This window comes from Urocampus carinirostris, chromosome 19, assembly GCF_059441175.1.
Source record: "Urocampus carinirostris isolate Australia breed hairy pipefish chromosome 19, RoL_Ucar_1.0, whole genome shotgun sequence".
In the NCBI taxonomy this organism is placed as follows: domain Eukaryota; kingdom Metazoa; phylum Chordata; class Actinopteri; order Syngnathiformes; family Syngnathidae; genus Urocampus; species Urocampus carinirostris.
Window position 1 is genome coordinate 24,055,176 of NC_142367.1, and position 18,001 is coordinate 24,073,176.

Below are 18,001 nucleotides of genomic sequence, written 5' to 3' on the forward strand. Positions count from 1 at the left end.
CTGTCCCGTTTTTACTCGCGTTTTTCTCCGGTTACGACCTGTTTTTGATCCCGTCTACGTCTATTGTAATGAACTTGAGGGAGTATCCTACAACTGTCATGATTACCGATTTGAATCACCTGTGCCCGCTCATTTGGCGCCAACCGCTGCGGGTTCTGATTGGCTCCCAGTCCCTATTTAAACCCAGTCCTGTCACTCCCCTGTTGTCAGTCCGTCTGCGAACCTCTGTTTATACAAGGCAAGCCTTTTTTGACCCTGACTTTCGCCTGTCCCGTTTTTGCTCCCGTCTGTCTCCGGCGTCGACCTGTTTTGATCCCCACCACGTCTGCTTCCCCATCCCGGCTTACGACCCATTTTTGATCCCGACTACGAATACTCTCCCGTCCTGGTTTTCGACTCGTTTCCGACCCCAACCGCTGTCCCGGCAACTGACCTGTTTTTCCGTCCCTGACACCGCCATCGCTCGCTACGGGAGAGCCACTTCCGTATTCGGATCACAATCCGAGAGTGACTTACTTCCCGCCTTTAGCTGCCCTTCCTCTCTCAATAAACTTGCGAGAATCGTTACGCGATTGGGTCTACCCTTTGTTCTGGACGCGACACCATAGTGTGTTCTGATAAGTTAAACTGTCTCTTCTCTTCTTCACCCACAAATGTTAGAGAAAGGGGAAAACAAAGTATTTCAACAAAATACTATACAGGCTTACATAGTACTGTATATCTATTTAACTGTCACGGTTGCCATGGCGCCCAATTGGCCCCGTCCGTGTGGCGCCAGCTGCGGCTCGTTGACAGATTGGGTTCTCTTCTATTTAAGCTCAGTGCTTTCTATCTCCCTTTGTCAGTCCATCAACAAACCTCTGCCTCGCAAGACGTGGGTTTTTGACTCTGTCCGGTTTTCTGCCTGCGTTTCCTGTCTCGTATCGTTCCCTTCTATTTTTGTCCTGTTTATGATTATCTCCAGTTTTCCTTCCCGTCTAGTTTGTCCTGTTTTATTTCGATATCCTGTTTCTATAGCAGTCCTGTCGGTCCCGTCCTGTCCCATATCAACCCCATCTGTCCGATATCTGCTCGGGCAATCTGTATTGTTCCAGTTTATTTTTGTCCAGTTTAATATCGGTTTTCAGTTTAGTTTTCGCCCATTTTTGTCCTGTTTATTATTTTCTCCAGTTTTCGTTCCCGTCTAGTTTGTCCTGTTTAATTTCGATATCCTGTTTCTGTATCAATCCTGTCCTTTCCGGTATCTACCCCATCTGTCCGATATCTGCTTGGGCAATCGGTATCTCGTCAGCCTCTGGCTTCCTATCATTCCACGCCATACTGCTGCCTAACGTGCATGACTCCCCATTTCCCGTAAAATAAAAGGCTCGTGTGAGAAACGTCACGCGTTTGGGTCCAGATCCAGTTCTGGTTCATGACATTTAACCACGACGTTATTGACGCACAAATGAAGATGGGGAGACTGTGTAACCAATCAGAAGGCACTATGCAAATCTGGCACAGTGAGTAAAAATAGTATCATGACATATGCCTTTTCTAATGTCATCTGTACCACCAGTGATCTATTGATTACTTAATGCACAGCAGCCCTAATAGCACTCACCACCACAGATTAATTTTCTTTTTGCATACAAAATTTTGCCTTATATATGCAAAATATACAACAAAAGGCTCATTTTTGTGGGTGTGCCTTATAATCCAGTTTGAACGCGTGAAATACTTCTTCATGGTGCAGGCATCGGGGCAGGTGGGGCACTTGTCACAGGTGGCGCCGTAGGCCCCGGGTTGCGTGCATTCGCAGGTGCCGCAAATGCATTGGCCACGCCCACTGCACAGCAAGCCCAGGTGGGACATGCAGGTATCGGTACGCGTGGAGCAGTTGCAATTCTCTCCCTGCCAGGCGGGGGCGCACTGGCAGAAGCCGCAGTTACACACGCCGTGGCCTGGAAGAGGAAGAGAAAATATATAAGGCAGGTCGAAGGGATACCAGTTTGCATTTCTAAAAGACATGTCATTACTATTGTCACGGTTGCCAAGGCGCCCAATTGGCCCCGCCTGTGTGGTGCCGGCTCCGGCTCGTTGACGGATTGGCTTTCCGTCTATTTAAGATCAGTGCTCTCATTCACTCTTTGTCAGTCCGTCAATGGGTTTTGACCTGGTCCTGTTTCCTGTTGGTATTTCCTGTCCGGTATTGTTCCTGTTTATTTTCTCCTGTTTAATATTGATCTCCAGTTTCGTTCCCGTCTAGTTTGTCCCGTTTAATTTCAATGCCCTGTTTTGATATCAACCCTGTCTGTCCCGTTGTTTGTTATCAGTTTCCAGTTTCGTTCCCGTCTATTTTTGTCCTGTTTATCATTCTCTGCAGTTTTTGTTTACGTCTCGTTTGTCCGGTTTAATTTTGATATCCTTTTTTGATATCAATCCTGTCCATCCCGTTGTTTGATATCGCTTACCAGTTTCGTTCCCGTCTAGTTTGTCCTGTTTAATTTTGATATCCTGTTTTGATATCCCACCTGTCCATCCCATTGTTTAATATCAATTTCCAGTTTCGTTCCCGTCTAGTTTGTCCCGTTTAATATCGATATCCTGTTTAGATATCAATCCTGTCCGTCCCGTTGTTTAATATCGGTTTCCAGTTCCATTCCTGTCTAGTTTGTCCTGTTTAATTTCGATATCCTGTTTTGATATAAATCCTGTCCTTCCTGTTAGCTTTTCCTGTCCGGTATTGTTTGAGTTTATTTTTGTCCTGTTTAATATCGGTTTCCAGTTTCGTTCCCGTCTATTTTTGTCCTGTTTATTATTCTCTCCAGTTTTTGTTTACGTCTAGTTTGTCCGGTTTAATTTCGATATCCTGTTTTGATATCTTTCCTGTCTGTCCCGTTGTTCAATATCGGTTTCCAGTTTCGTTCCCGTCTAGTTTGTCCTGTTAAATTTTGATATCCTGTTTTGATATCCATCCTGTCCATCCCGTTGTTTAATATCGGTTTCCAGTTTCGTTCCTGTCTAGTTTGTCCTGTTTAATTTCGATATCCTGTTCTGATATCAATCCTGTCTGTCCTGTTGGTTTTTCCTGTCTAGTTCTGTTCCAGTTTACTTTTGTCCTGTTTAATATCGGTTTTCCGTTTCGTTCCCGTCTATTTTTGTCCTGTTTATTATTCTCTCCAGTTTTTGTTTACGTCTAGGTTGTCCGGTTTACTTTCGATAGCCTATTGTGATATCAATCCTGTCTATCCCGTTGTTTAATATCAATTTCCAGTTTCATTCCTGTCTAGTTTGTCCTGTTTAACTTCAATATCCTGTTTTGATATCAATCCTGTCCGTCCCGTAGTTTAATATTGGTTTCCAGTTTCGTTGCCGTCTAGTTTGTCCTGTTTAATTTCAATATCCTGTTTTGATATCAAACCTGTCCGTCCCGTTGTTTATTATCAGTTTCCAGTTTCGTTCCCGTCTAGTTTGTCCTGTTTAATTTCGATATCCTGCTTTGATATCAATCCTGTCTGTCTTGTTGGCTTTCCTGTCTGGTTCTGTTCCCGTTTATTTTTGTCCTGTTAAATATCGGTTTTCAGTTTCGTTCCGTCTATTTTTGTCCTGTTTATTATTCTCTCCAGTTTTTGTTTACGTCTAGTTTGTCCGGTTTAATTTCGATATCCTGTTTTGATATCAAACCTGTCTGTCCCCTTGTTTAATATCGGTTTCCAGTTTCATTCCCGTCTAGTTTGTCCTGTTTAATTTCAATATCCTGTTTTGATATCAATCCTGTCTGTCCTGTTGTTTAATATCGGTTTCCAGTTTCATTCCTGTGTAGTTTGTCCTGTTTAATTTTGATATCCAGTTTTGATATCAATCCTGTCTGTCCCGTTGGCTTTTCCTGTCTGGTATTGTTCCCGTTTATTTTTGTCCTGTTTAGTATTGGTTTCCAGTTTCGTTCCCGTCTATTTTTGTCCCGTTTATTGTTATAGTTCATGTATTTTTTACTTTTACTGATTGATGTTTTTGGTCGAGCCACTAGGGGGCACTAAATATTACACTCTGACCCTTGAAAAGGATGTTTTTACAGCACATCTGCTCATGTTTAAAGGTATCTTTGTGGTTTCTTACTGTCCCGAAGGTTCGGACGTAAAATTAAAGGCTTGTGTGAGAAACGTGATCCTGTTCCGGTTCATGACAGATTACAATCTAAATACAACACAAATGTCTTAAATCTAGTATATTAAGTATAGGTCCTGTTTCCTGCTTGTGTTCCCTGTCCGTTATCGTTCCTGTCTAACTGTCCGCTCCCGATCTCCCCGTTTGTCTCCGGCGACGACCCGTTTTTGATCCCGACCACGTCTGCTCTCCTGTCCCGGCTTACAACCCATTATTTAAGGATGCCGACCCATGGGTAAGAAAATGTCACTATGATTAAGTGCTCTCCTCCAAAAGACAAGCACAGAAAATGAACTTTCAAAAAAACAAAAAAGAAAATTGCTGAAAAATTGCAATACTGGTTTGAAAAATCGCAAATACTTACTTAATACTTAATACTCACTAAATACTTTTTTTTTTTTACAAAATCATACAGCCCTTATGATTTAAGCTTTTTTTCCTTCACATTCCACACCCCCCCAAAAAAGGTTTTTTGTGGATCCGGTCATCTTTTATGATGTTTTTGCCATCTGTCTCCATTTAGACAATAGAGGGACGCTGCACAAAACATGGCAACCGCATAAACCCCCTTCAAACGATCTGTAATGGTCACAATTCCCCCGGCTGGAACGTTTCTTCCCCTTTTTCGTACTTTTAAGGAAAAAAATGTCCCAGCTTCTTCCCGTTTTCAGTCCAAACATTATTTTTAGCATCTTACGCGACGTCGGGCCTATGAGTAACCGCAAAGGTATTTTCATGTCGATCTGCCCGCTTTGGGGTATACATGGTGTGTGTCTGTAAACTCTGGGGAACAAAGCCAAACATACCACTGAGATCTTAAGATTTTTCATTCTTGCTCTAGAAACGACTCAGCAAACTCTGTCCAGAACTTCAGTGAGGATCTCAGATTGATTCAATGTTGATCTAAATGACTAACGCTGATAAATGGAATGCACCTGTGTGTAAACAAGTCTCTGCATAAATGCACCTGCACTGTGATAGTCTGTTTAAAGCGCAGAGAGCATCATGAAGAACGAGGAACACACCGGGCAGGTCCGAGATACTGTTGCGGAGAAGTTTAAAGCTGGATTTGAACACAAAAAGATGTGAAAGGATTCAGCCCCGTTGTTTGTTTTTTACAGAACCATTCCATAGTTGTTTCGGTCCTCCGACCACGCTCCGATCTCCCGTCCTGGCTGCCTGACTTTTTTCTGTCCTCTGGCGACGCTCCGAACTCCCGTCCCGGCTGCCTGACTTGTTTCTGTCCTCCTTTGACGCTCTGATCTTTCGTCCCGGCTGCCTGACTTGCTTCCGTCCGACGACGACACTCCGATCTCCTGTCCTGGCTGCCTGACTTGTTTCCGTCCTCCGACCACGCTCCGATCTCCCGTCCCGGCTGCCCGACTTTTTTCCGTCCTCCGACGACGCTCCGAATTCCCGTCCCGGCTGCCTGACTTGTTTCTGTCCTCCGACGACGGTCTAATCTTTCGTCCCGGCTGCCCGACTTGCTTCTGTCCGAAGACGACACTCCGATCTCCCGTCCCTGCTGCCCTACTTGTTTCTGTCCTCCGACGACGCCCCGTTTACCTGTCTTGGCTGCCTGATTTGCTTCCGTCCTATGACGACGCTTTGATCCCCCATCCCGGCTGCCCAACTTGTTTCTGTCCTCCAACAACACTCCAATCTCCTGTCCTGGCTGCCCAACTTATTTCTGTCCTCTGACCACGCTCCGATCTCCCGTCCCGGCTGCCCGACTTGTTTCGGTCCTCCGACCAAGCTCCGATCTCCCGTCCCGGCTGCCCAACTTTTTTCCGTCCGAAGACGACGCTCCGAATTCCCGTCCCGGTTGCCTGACTTGCTTCTGTCCTCCGACGACGGTCTGATCTTTCGTCCCGGCTGTCTGACTTGCTTCCGTCTGATGACGACACACCGACCTCCCGTCCCGGCTGCCCGACTTGTTTCTGTCCTCTGACGACGCCCTGATCGCCTGTCCTGGCTGGCCAACTTGCTTCCGTCCACTGACGACGCTTTGATCCCCCATCCCAGCTGCCCAACTTGTTTCTCTCCTCCAATAACACTCCAATCTCCCGTCCTGGCTGCCCAACTTGTTTCACTCCTCCAACCACGCTCCGATCTCCCGTCCCGACTACCCGACTTGTTTCCGTTCTCCTCTGCATTCTGTTCTCCCGTCCCGGCTGCCTGACTTCTTTCCGTCCTCTGACCACGCTCCGATCTCCCGTCCTGGCTGCCCAACTTGTTTCACTCCTCCAACCACGCTCCGATCTCCCGTCCCGACTACCCGACTTGTTTCCGTTCTCCTCTGCATTCTGATCTCCCGTCCCGGCTGCCTGACTTCTTTCCGTCCTCTGACCACGCTCCGATCTCCCGTCCTGGCTGCCCAACTTGTTTCACTCCTCCAACCACGCTCCGATCTCCCGTCCCGACTACCCGACTTGTTTCCGTTCTCCTCTGCATTCTGATCTCCCGTCCCGGCTGCCTGACTTTTTTCCGTCCTCTGACCACGCTCCGATCTCCCGTCCTGGCTTCCCAACTTGTTTCACTCCTCCAACCACGCTCCGATCTCCCGTCCCGACTACCCGACTTGTTTCCGTTCTCCTCTGCATTCTGATCTCCCGTCCCGGCTGCCTGACTTCTTTCCGTCCTCTGACCACGCTCCGATCTCCCGTCCCGGCTGCCCAACTTGTTTCACTCCTCCAACCGCGCTTCGATCTCCCGTCCCGGCTGCCTGACTTCTTTCCATCCTCTGACCACGCTCCGATCGCCCGTCCCGGCTGCCCAACTTGTTTCACTCCTCCAACCACGCTTCGATCTCCCGTCCCGACTGCCCGACTTCTTTCCGTCCTCCGACCACGCTCCGATCTCGAGGTCTTCCTGCTTCTCCTTCCCAGCGAGCATTGGATCGCTGTCGTTTGTTTCCCCGCACCTAACGTCCCCGATTCCTCAATAAAGCTTTGAGTGAAACGTTACGCGTTTGGGTCTACTGTCTGTTCTGGTTCTGACACTACCTTGTTATCAATGTCAATACAGAAAATTCGAATTCTGAATTTTCGAATGGAAACAGTGACATAACGACGTCTGATGCAACACAAAAAAGGAAAATCCCCAGATGAGTTACCCACCCCAAAGAATGACAAAATGATATTCCCTGAAAGACAGTCCCCGCTTCTGTTCTGCTTGGAAGCTTCGGGTTTCAAAACTCGCGCACGAAAATCCTCAGGTTTTTGCTCTATAATTATTAGCAGATGAGCTGCGTGGTAAGTTCATATGCGGTTGTGACTGCGTGTTTTTAAAGACCCAAACGCAGTCTCCTTCAAATTCCCGTATCCATTTCATCCCTTTTCACACAGAGACAGACAACCATTCAGTCTTTCACACCTAGGGACAATTTGGACGAGCCAATCAACCTGATAAGCATGTCTTTGTAATGTGATGGAAAACCGGAATTGCCAGAGGAAACCCACAAAGGCACTGGGAGAACATGCAAACTCTGCACAAGGAGGCCGGTAGCTGGAATTTCACCTTGGACCTCCACAATGTAGATCTCATCTCATCTCATTAGCCGTACCGCTTATCCTCATTAGGGTCGCGGGGGAGCTGGAGCCCCTCCCAGGCATCTCCGGGCAGTGGGCAGGGGACACCCTGAACTGGTTGCCAGCCAATCGCAGGGCACACAAGGGACAGACAACTCATTCGCTCATTCCCACCTAGGGACAATTTGGACCGGCCAATTCACTGAAATGCATGTTTTTGGAACGTGGGAGGAAACCGGAGTGCCCGGAGGAAACCCACGCAAGCACGGGGAGAACATACAAACTCCGCACAGGAAGTCATATGATTGAAAAATGGCATGATTACCGATGTGGATCAGCTGTGCCCGCTCTTTTGGCGCCAACTTCCGTTCTGATTGGCTCCTGATCAGTATTTGAACCCAGTCCTGTCTGTCCCCTTTTGTCAGTCCGTCTGCCAACCTCAGTTAACACTAGGCAAGCCTTTTTTCGACCCTGACTCCTAAAGGGACAGGTGGGTGTCATGGTCGAAAAAAGGCTTGCCTAGTATACACTGAGGTTCGCAGACGGACTGACCACAGGGGACAGACAGGACTGGGTTCAAATACTGATCGGGAGCCAATCAATTGAGGTATTTTTGTGAATTGGTTCGGATTTACAAATAAATGTGACTTTTATGTGACTTGATGTGAAGTGACGCCAACCACAATACGCTTAGTGTTTGTGGAAGTACTCATGGATGCTAACAGTAGAGAGTTGTCCCCCCAAAACCTCTGTGTGGTGTGATTTGAATGTCATTATTGTTGACTTTAAGAAGGAGAGAACTCCACTGCTTGTTTACCAAAGTGACGTTGATGTCATGATTATTGATGTGAATCTTTTGGCGCCAACTGCCACCGACTCTGATCGGCTCCCCGTCCCTATTCAAACCCACTCCTCTCTGTCACCTGTTGTAAGTCCGTCTGCGAACCTCAGTTTACTCTAGGCAAGCTTTTTCGACCCTGACTCACTCCTGTTTTTGCTCCCGTCTGTTCCTCAGCTTCGATCTGTTATTTTTTTTTTTTTAATCTTGACCACGTCTCCTCTCCTCTCCTGGCTTTCGACTCGTTGCTGAGCCAGACCACATTTTTGCTCTCCTGTCCCGGCTACTGACCCGTTTTTTTCGTTCCCGACACCGCCATCGCTCGCCACGGAAGTGCCACTTCCACGTTCAGAGCGACCTGCTTCCCGCGACCAGCGATCACCGGATCGTGGGGGCAACCCTTTCCTTTCTTCCCAATAAAACGTAACGCAAGTGGGTCCTGTCTCCGTCCTGGTCCTGACAGTTGAGCTTCATGTTGTGAATCCAGTTGTATGCGATGCGATGTTGGATTTTTTTCGTTACAAAATAAACAAGTGTTCATTTTCCATTCATGTGTGATTTATCCGTGTTTTCGTCCGCCGTGGTTGATGATTTGTTCGCTTCCTCCCGCCACGCAGTGACGTTTGCTGCCTATCACGCATCCAACAGATTGGATGCTAATAGGATGCTAATGCTAACATCATTGGACTATAAAGGATTTTATACGATTGAATACAAATGACATTCAATGCAAAAGATATTCACTGACTGGGCTGTGGTGCGAGGTCAGGGCACACTGGTGGAAAATGTTGTTTACAGGAACGGCAGGAACGGGACATACGGCTGATAAGATAATCGGCACACCCAGACGCTGATGACGCAGAAAGGCTCGGTGTTGTTTTGAGTATCCCAGACATCGGGACGCTCGTCTATGAGATGGTGAAGCCCAGGGGGCTTCCTTGGCACGCCCATGGGAGGAGCCGGCACACCATTGTGCGGGGAGAAGTTGGCCGAAAGGAGAAAGCTAAAGGACTTTAGAAAAAAGGCTTCACACGGACTCCAACGTCACTAATTCGGCTGTTTTCGATTTAAATTGTTAGGGAAAATAAATCTGCCCTCGTGTGGAAATTAAATAAAATGATCTGCATTTCTATAGCGCTTTTCAAGTCAATGACTTCCCAAAGCGCTTTACAATGTGCTCCACATTTCCCAATAGCGGCCTTGCAGCCATGTAAGGCGCTAACCTGCTTATTGGGGGTATTCGGGGTTCAGTGTCTTACCCAAGCATACTTCGACATGTAACACGAACGAGCCGGGATTCGAACTTTCCTTAACATTCCCAAAGCTTGCAAAGACGCAAATAAGTGTCGAGAACACAAGCGGATGCGGTGTCCGTACGATGTCACTCAAATGCATCGTTTCAAATATCATTCGGAAGGTTCAAGTCTTGGGATTCAAGAAATGCCAACCATTCCTTAGTTTCTATTTTCTCTTTTGCTCGCAACTTTACTGTATACATGACAATAAACACTTGGAATTGAGTTGAATTTAAAAATAGACACTCCATTCCATCCATTATCTGCACCGCTTATCACAGAAACATCGAGTTCAGTCTGAAACAAGATACTGGGAAAATGCATAGCCGGAGTAGCTCACCGAAGTCGTTGTGTTCAATAATAATGTGCAGCCGTGGTCCTCTTATATCTGTGAGTTTAGTAAATCCAGGAGAATAAAATATTTACAAATACAAAATAGTAAAAAATTGCTTTCTGTATGCCGTCAACCACGTGCTATACGCATTCATCTTTTTTCGGCCAATTGCAGGCTTTGTTTTGCCGTTTAAGCCAATGCCAGCCTGTAAATGATAAAAAGGATCCGCCTCTTGACCGCCGAATAACTTTAGCCAATAGTGATCGAGTCAACTGATGATTGACACGTCTTTTTCGGCCAATTGCAGGCTTTGTTTTGCCGTTCAAGCCAATGCCAGCCTGTAAATCACAGGTGTCAAACAGGCGGCCCGTGGGCCAGATCAGGCCCGCTAAGGGATTGAATCCGGCCCGCAAGACAACACTCAGAGAAGCGCAAGAGAAAAACAAGCTGCAGGTTGAAATAGGTCCACTTGATGTTGCCAAAGTCAGGTGTCTCGAACAAAGACGCTGTAGTTGTATCTCTCTCTCTCTCTCTTTGTCTCTGTCTCTGTCTCTCTCTCTCTCTCTCTCTCTTCCACCCCTTTTCTCCCGCTCTCTGTCTCTGTCTCTTTCACTCTGTGTGTCTCTTTTTCCCTTCCTTTGTTGCTCTTTGTTTCTTTCTCTCTCTCTCTGTCTTTTTAAATTATTTTGCTCTAACTGCCTTTTTTCCTTTTCTCTCTGTTCTCTTTCTCTCTTCCTACCCTGTGCGCTTTCTTTTCTTTTTTCTCTCCTTCTGTCTTTCCATTTCTCTTTGGATTTCTTTCTTCCTCTCCCTTTCTTTTTCCCCTCTCTCACGACTTTTTATCTCTTTTGTTTCTCACGCTCTCTCTCTCTTTTTCTTTCTTTGTCCCGCCCTCTCTCATCTTTTCCCTCCCTCTTTCTCTTATTTCTTTATCTCTCTTTTTCTTACGCTTTAATCTACTCGTCCGGCCCTCCGACAGAATGTTTGTTCTATCGTGTGGCCCCCGAGTTCAAATGAGTTTGACACCCCTGCTGTAAATGATAAAAAGGATCCTCCCCTTGACCTCCGAATAACTTTAGCCAATAGCGATCCATTCAACTGATGATTGACACATTGCTTAGCCAATGAAACGCCGGTAAAGAAATCCCAGCATAGTCGGCGGCTGTTGCGTAAATTGCGAGACCTTGCGATTTAATATTGATCCATATATAAGGCGCACTGTGTTATGGTCAGCTTTTGAAAAAAAGAAAGGCTTTTAGGTGCGCCTTATCGTGCGGAAAATACGGTAATTTGAACAATTTGGTAAACGTTGATAATAAATTCCAACCCAAAAGGCAAAAAAGGAAACCTGTACCTACCGGAGCAGATTTCTCCTTTGTAGCGCAGGCAGTTGAAGTCGTCGCACTCGCAGAGCTTCCCCCAGACTTTGCCAAAATCGCTGCTGTGGCAAACGCACTGTCCGCACACGCAATCCCCGCGCCCGCTGCAAACCGACTCCGTCCCCGACCCGGTGCCCGTTTCCGACGGCGTGCAGCGGTCCCGTTCGGAGGGGCCGTAGTCGCCCTCGGCGCACTCGCAGTGCGGACCCAAACGCCCCGGGTGGCAGGCGCAGATGCCGCACTGGAAGGTCCCGTTGCCGTGGTGACACTTGGGACTGTCGGGCTGAGCCTTATTTTGGCATTTGCAGTCGCACTCCAGAGTGACGACGATGGAAAGGGAGTCTTTGAAGCCCACCGGTTTGATGACGAAGGTCTTCTTCTTCTTCTGTTTGGGGCAGGCGCGTGCTCTGGCCTCCACGCTGAAGGACACCTGCGTATCAAAATATATAGTCAAGAAGCAACAGGTTCTCGGACCTGCCCGGTGTGTTCCTCGTTCTTCGTGATGCTCTTTGTGCTTTAAGCAGACCTCTGCATTTATGCAGAGACTTGATGACACACGGCTGGATTCCGTTGATCATCGTTAGTCATTTAGATCAACATTGAATCATTCAGAGATCCTCACTGAAGTTCTGGACAGAGTTTGCTGCACTGAAAGTCAAGGGGCTAACAATTGAACTGAACAATTAGCGTTTTCCTTGCATAAAACAGGGTTCCTACTCTTTTTGGTGGCATTAAATGTGGGGTGCGGAGTTTGTAGTGAGTTAAAAGTAAAATATTTTCTCTATTAAGTAGTTGTTTTCAATCCACAACTACGTTTCAAGAGCCTTTATCATTTGTTTTCCACTTGTTTTCTGTCATGATTACTCATTACACTCACCTGGTTCCCCTTAGCCCTTTCACTCGCCTGTTGTCAGTCCGTCAGCGAACCTCTGTTTCTACAAGGCAAGCCTTTTTCGACCCTGACTCCCGCCTGTCCCGTTTTTGCTCCGGTTTGTCTCCGGCTACGACCCGTTTTGATCCCAAACACGTCTGCTCTACCGTCCCGGCTTACGACCCATTTTTGATCCTGACTAAGTCTACTCTACCGTCCTGGCTTACGACTCGTTTCCGATCCCGACCACCTTTTTGCTCTCCTGTCCCGGCTTACGACCAGTTTTGTGACCTCAAACCACGTTCTGTGGGTGCGTAGGTTCTAGTGAGTTAAAAGTAAAATATTTTCTCTATTAAGTAGTTGTTTTCAATCCACAACTACTGTACGTTTATTGATTTGCATGCTTTGTTTTGCCGTCCGGTATTAAATATCGATCTCCAGTATCATTTCCGTCTAGTTTGTCCTTTTTAATTTCGATCTCCAGTGTCTCGTATCCTTTCCGTCTATTTCCTCCTGCTTGTTATCGGACTCCAGTCTCCTGTGCCTGATATCAATCCTGTCTGTCCTGTTCCGTCCGGTTTCCTGCTTGTGTTTCCTGTTTGGTATTAAATATCAATCTCCAGTATCATTCCTGTCTAGTTTGTCCTTTTTAATTTCGATCTCCAGTGTCTGGTATCCTTTCCGTCTATCTCCTCCTGCTTGTTATCAGACTCCAGTCTTCTGTGCCTGATATCAATCCTGTCTGTCCTGTCCAGTATCGACCCCATCCGTCTGATATCTCCAATTGGTATCGATATTGTCGCCCTCTGGATTCCTGTCGTTCCACGCCCAACGATCGCCGAATCACTGGCATTTGGGTTAACGTGCATGACTGCCCCATTTCTCGTAAAATAAAGCTTGTGTGAGAAACGTCACGCATTTGGGTCCTTCTCCTGTTCCGGTTCTTGACACAACCTGTATTAAAAAAGAATCTGAACCCGAAAAGTATATAACTATTTTAGGGGGATTCGAGAATTTTGAAGCACGAATTATATCAGTTTAGGTCTCAGTATGAAAACATTCGTATCATGCATGTTATTCATTCTGCAGGGGATATATTCAAATAATGAAATGTGAAGGCAGATGTTGTTTCGACTAAGAAATGCCTCCAGAAACACGTGGAGTAATCACTCATTTGGCATGACATCGTCATCTGGTACAGACCCAAAAAACAAGCAGTGGTGGGATGACCTTATAAGGAGAAAACCAGGCTTTGAAATAGAAATGTGTGCAGGCCAGAAATGTCACCTGGGGTGGTAAGGAGAGGAAGTTGAAAAAACAGAATGCTAAGATAAAATCAGGAAGAAACAAAAAATGGAAACCAGAAATGGAAAAAGGAACTCGCTTATGTCAAAAAAAAAGGATTTGCCCCTTCCCTGATTTCTATTTTTTGCATATTGTCAAGAACCAGAACAGGATCAGGACCCAAACGCGTGACGTTCTCACACAAGCCTTTTATTTTACGGGAAATGCGGAGTCATGCACGTTAAGAAGCGGTCTGGCGTGGAATGATAGGAAGCCAGAGGCTGACAAGATCGATACCAAGTGCCCGAGTTGATATCGGACAGATGGGGTCGATACCGGACAGGCAGGATAGATAATGAATCGGGAAATCAAAAATAAACAGGACAAACTGGAGAAAATAACAAATAAGACAAAAATAGACTGGAACGAAAATTGAAACCGATATCAAACGGGACAAAAATAAACAGGAACAATACCAAAAGTCTGCAAACCTCAGTTAACACTAGGCAAGCCTTTTTCAACCCCGACTCCCACCTGTTTTCTGCTCCCGTCTGTCCCCCGGCTTCGACCCGTTTTTGATCCTGACCACGTCTTCTCTCCCGTCCCGGCTTTCGACCTCTTTTTGTCCCCGACCACGTCTACTCTCCATTCCTGGCTTCCGACTCGCTTCCGACCACGTTTTTGCTCTCTTGTCCCGGCTACTGACCCGTTTTTCCGTTCCCGACACCGCCATTGCTCGACACGGAAGATCTGCTTCCGCGTTCAGAGCGACTTGCTTCTGCACCGGATCGTGGGGGCAACCCTTTCCTTTTCTTCTAATAAAACTTGTGAGAAACACAACGCAAGTGGGTCCTGTCTCCGTTCTGGTCCTGACATATAGGGGATTGACTGTACCAATAACATGGTTCCCACAATATAATAGAATAGAATATACCTTTATTGTCATTGTTACAACATGGGATATATTGTGACAACGAAATTGGACGTGGCACTCCAGTTCCACATTTTACAGCGAGGATATAGGGAAAACAATATAAAAATAGATTTCATATATTTTAATAATTTAATGATATAAATAATATAATAAAAATATAGGGCAGCACGGCGGCACAGTTCAAGTCATGGGAACCTCCTGCGTGGGTTCAAATCCAGCTCCAGACTTCCTGTGCGGAGTTTGTATGTTCTCCCCGTGCTTGCGTGGGTTTCCTCCGGGCACTCCGGTTTCCTCCCACGTTCCAAAAACATGCATTTCAGGTGAATTGGCCGGTCCAAATTGTCCCTAGGTGTGAATGAGGGAGGGAGTTGTCTGTCCCTGTGTGCCCTGCGATTGGCTGGCAACCAGTTCAGGGTGTCCCCTGCCCACTGCCCGATGATTGCTGGGATGGGCACCCCCGCGACCCTACTGAGGATAAGCGGTGTAGCTGATGCGATGAGAATATACCTTTATTGTCATTGTTACAACATGGGATATATTGTGACAACGAAATTGGACGTGGCACTCTAGTTCCACATTTTACAGTGAGGATATAAGGAAAACAATATAAAAATAGATTTAATATATTTTAATAATTTAATAATATAAATAATATAAAAAAGTCTTCTATATGGTGAATCGGGAATGATTCCAAACTCAGTCAACATTTCTGTGGTCTGGAAAAGAGCTAAGCACCATAGGTTCCTGAATGTTGACAGATGGTAGATGAATCCATTCCCTGGAACTCAGTTTTACTATTTACTCGTACTTACCGTGTCTCCGATCTTGAGTCCGGAGCATGACTTAAGCCCCGGGATGACTTCTCCATTCAAACAGGTGGCGTTAAAAGACAGGGACAGCTCCTCGGGGACACCCAGAACTTCCAGCTCTACCTTGGAACGGATTTTCTGCGGCAGGAGGTCCAAATGTTAAACACAGAAAGGGAACCGTTTTGAGACCAAAAACCGCACCCCCGTCCCCAGACCCTCTGTTCTGAGGGGATTTCTTTAAAGGTTTTGTCCAGACAGTTGGCTTCAACAAACTCATGCCATCCTGCAGAAAATCTAGCCAGCGCAATTTTCCCTCTAAGCTGCGTGTGTGAGTTTTTAAAGTTTTTCGAGAACCGGCTTCTTCGGCTCGGCTCACTAATAGGAACCGGCTCTTTCGGGTCCTAAAGGGCTCTTCGGGTTGTTTTTGCTTCTTTCATCCCTATATGACCAAATATGATGTAAAATTAGAAACAAAGTGTCTTAAAGGAAGGGGGGGAATAGAACAAAAAAGAAAAAAAATACCAAAATGAAAAAGTAGTGAAAAGCTGAGAAAAAAAAGGAAAAAAAGGAAAAGAAAAAAAGAAGGAAAAATTCAGAAAAAAAACTGAAAAAAGAAACAAAGGAAAAAAAGTAAATAGAGAACAAAAGCCACAAATGTGTTTGAATGGAAACGTACCGCGTAGGCCTTCAGGATGAGTTGAATCACGTTTCCGGAGTCGTTGGACAGCGTTCCCACGGTCGTGCCGGGAATCAGCTCGCTGTAGTTCTACGCGCATGAAATGGAAAGTCAAGCAGAATAAAAAAGAAAAGCATTAGATCTTTCATTCAGATTACCGGTAGTATTGTTCCTTTCCGTTTTTGCTCCCGTTTGTCCCCAGCTACGACTTGTTTTGATCCCGACCACGCCTGCTGTCCCGGCGTACGACCCATTTTTGATCCAAACTACGTCTACTCTCCCGTCCTGGCTTACGACTCGTTTCCGACCCCGACCACGCATTGCTCTCCCGGTCCCGGCTACCGATCAGTTTTTCCGTCCCTGACGCCGCCATCGCCCGCTACGGAAGATCCACTTCCGTGTTCGGATCAAAATCCGAGTGTAAGAGCGACTTGCTTCCCGCGCCCAGTGAATTCCGGATCGTGGTCTTAGCCCTTTCAATAAAACTTGTGGTAAACGTTACGCGATTGGGTCCACCCTTTGTGCTGGTCCTGACAAAATGCAGCAGTTGGCGAATTTCATACATAGATTTTTTTAACAAATGAAAGTTTTTTTTCCCACTAGGAAGAACTAAATATTACACAATTAAACACATTTCAAGAGTGCTGGCGGTTTTCTTTTTTATTCTACGATGAAAATGGGGAAAGTAAGAAAAGGACTGTTTCAAATACAGAACCAGAACAGGAGGAAGACCCAGATGCGTAATGTTTCTCACACAAGCGTTAATTTTACGGTATTGGGGCAGTCATGCATGTTAACACAAACGCCAGTGATTCGGACAGACTGGGTCGATACCGGACAGGGCGGGAGAGACAGGATCGATACCACATATACGAGCAGATCCCGGACAGACAGGGTCGATACCCGACAGGACGGGACAGACAGGATCAATACCAGATACACGAGCAGATACCGGACCGACAGGTTCGTTACCAGACACGTAATGACAGACAGGATCAATACCAGATACACAAGCAGATACCGGACAGACGGGATCGATACCGGACAGGACGGGACAAACAGGATCAATACCAGATACACAAGCAGATACCGGACCGACAGGTTCGTTACCAGACACGTAATGACAGACAGGATCAATACCAGATACACAAGCAGATACCGGACCGACAGGTTCGTTACCAGACACGTAATGACAGACAGGATCGATACCACATATACGAGCAGATCCCGGACAGACAGGGTCGATACCCGACAGGACGGGACAGACAGGATCAATACCAGATACACGAGCAGATACCGGACCGACAGGTTCGTTACCAGACACGTAATGACAGACAGGATCAATACCAGATACACAAGCAGATACCGGACAGACGGGATCGATACCGGACAGGACGGGACAAACAGGATCAATACCAGATACACAAGCAGATACCGGACAGACAGGATCGATACCGGACAGGACGGGACAGACAGGATCAATACCAGATACACGAGCAGATACCAGACCGACAGGTTCGTTACCGGACAGGACAGGACAGGACAGAGAGGATCGATACCAGATACACAAGCAGATACCAGACAGACAGGATCGATACCGTACAGGACGGGACAGACAGGATCAATACCAGATACACAAGCAGATACCGGACAGACAGGATCGATACCGGACAGGACGGGACAGACAGGATCGATATCAGATACAGGAGACTGGAGACAGATATCAGACAGGACGAGACAGACGGGATCAATACCGGAAACTGGAGAATGTTGAAAGATATCGGACAGGATGAGACAGGCGTGATCGAAACGGGATACCGCAGATTGTAGTAAGGTATCAGACAGGACGAAACAGACGGGATCGATACCAGACACTGGAGACTGGAGTCTGATATCAAACAGGAC

The 18,001-nt window shown here is 46.6% G+C and overlaps 1 protein-coding gene across 4 annotated transcripts in view; it reads right to left on the reverse strand.

Annotated features, from left to right (window-relative positions):
* The window catches only part of LOC148347816 (integrin beta-3-like), an 83,797-nt gene that overhangs the window by 13,696 nt on the left and 52,100 nt on the right, over nt 1-18,001 (reverse strand). For all 4 annotated transcript variants that reach the window (XM_088324207.1, XM_088324205.1, XM_088324206.1 and 1 more), the window contains 4 exons: nt 16,097-16,186; nt 15,424-15,558; nt 11,502-11,952; nt 1,721-1,943 (listed from right to left, as the gene is read on the reverse strand). In XM_088324207.1, the coding sequence (XP_088180333.1) occupies nt 1,721-1,943; nt 11,502-11,952; nt 15,424-15,558; nt 16,097-16,186 (899 nt within the window). The remainder of the gene's footprint in view (nt 1-1,720; nt 1,944-11,501; nt 11,953-15,423; nt 15,559-16,096; nt 16,187-18,001) is intronic.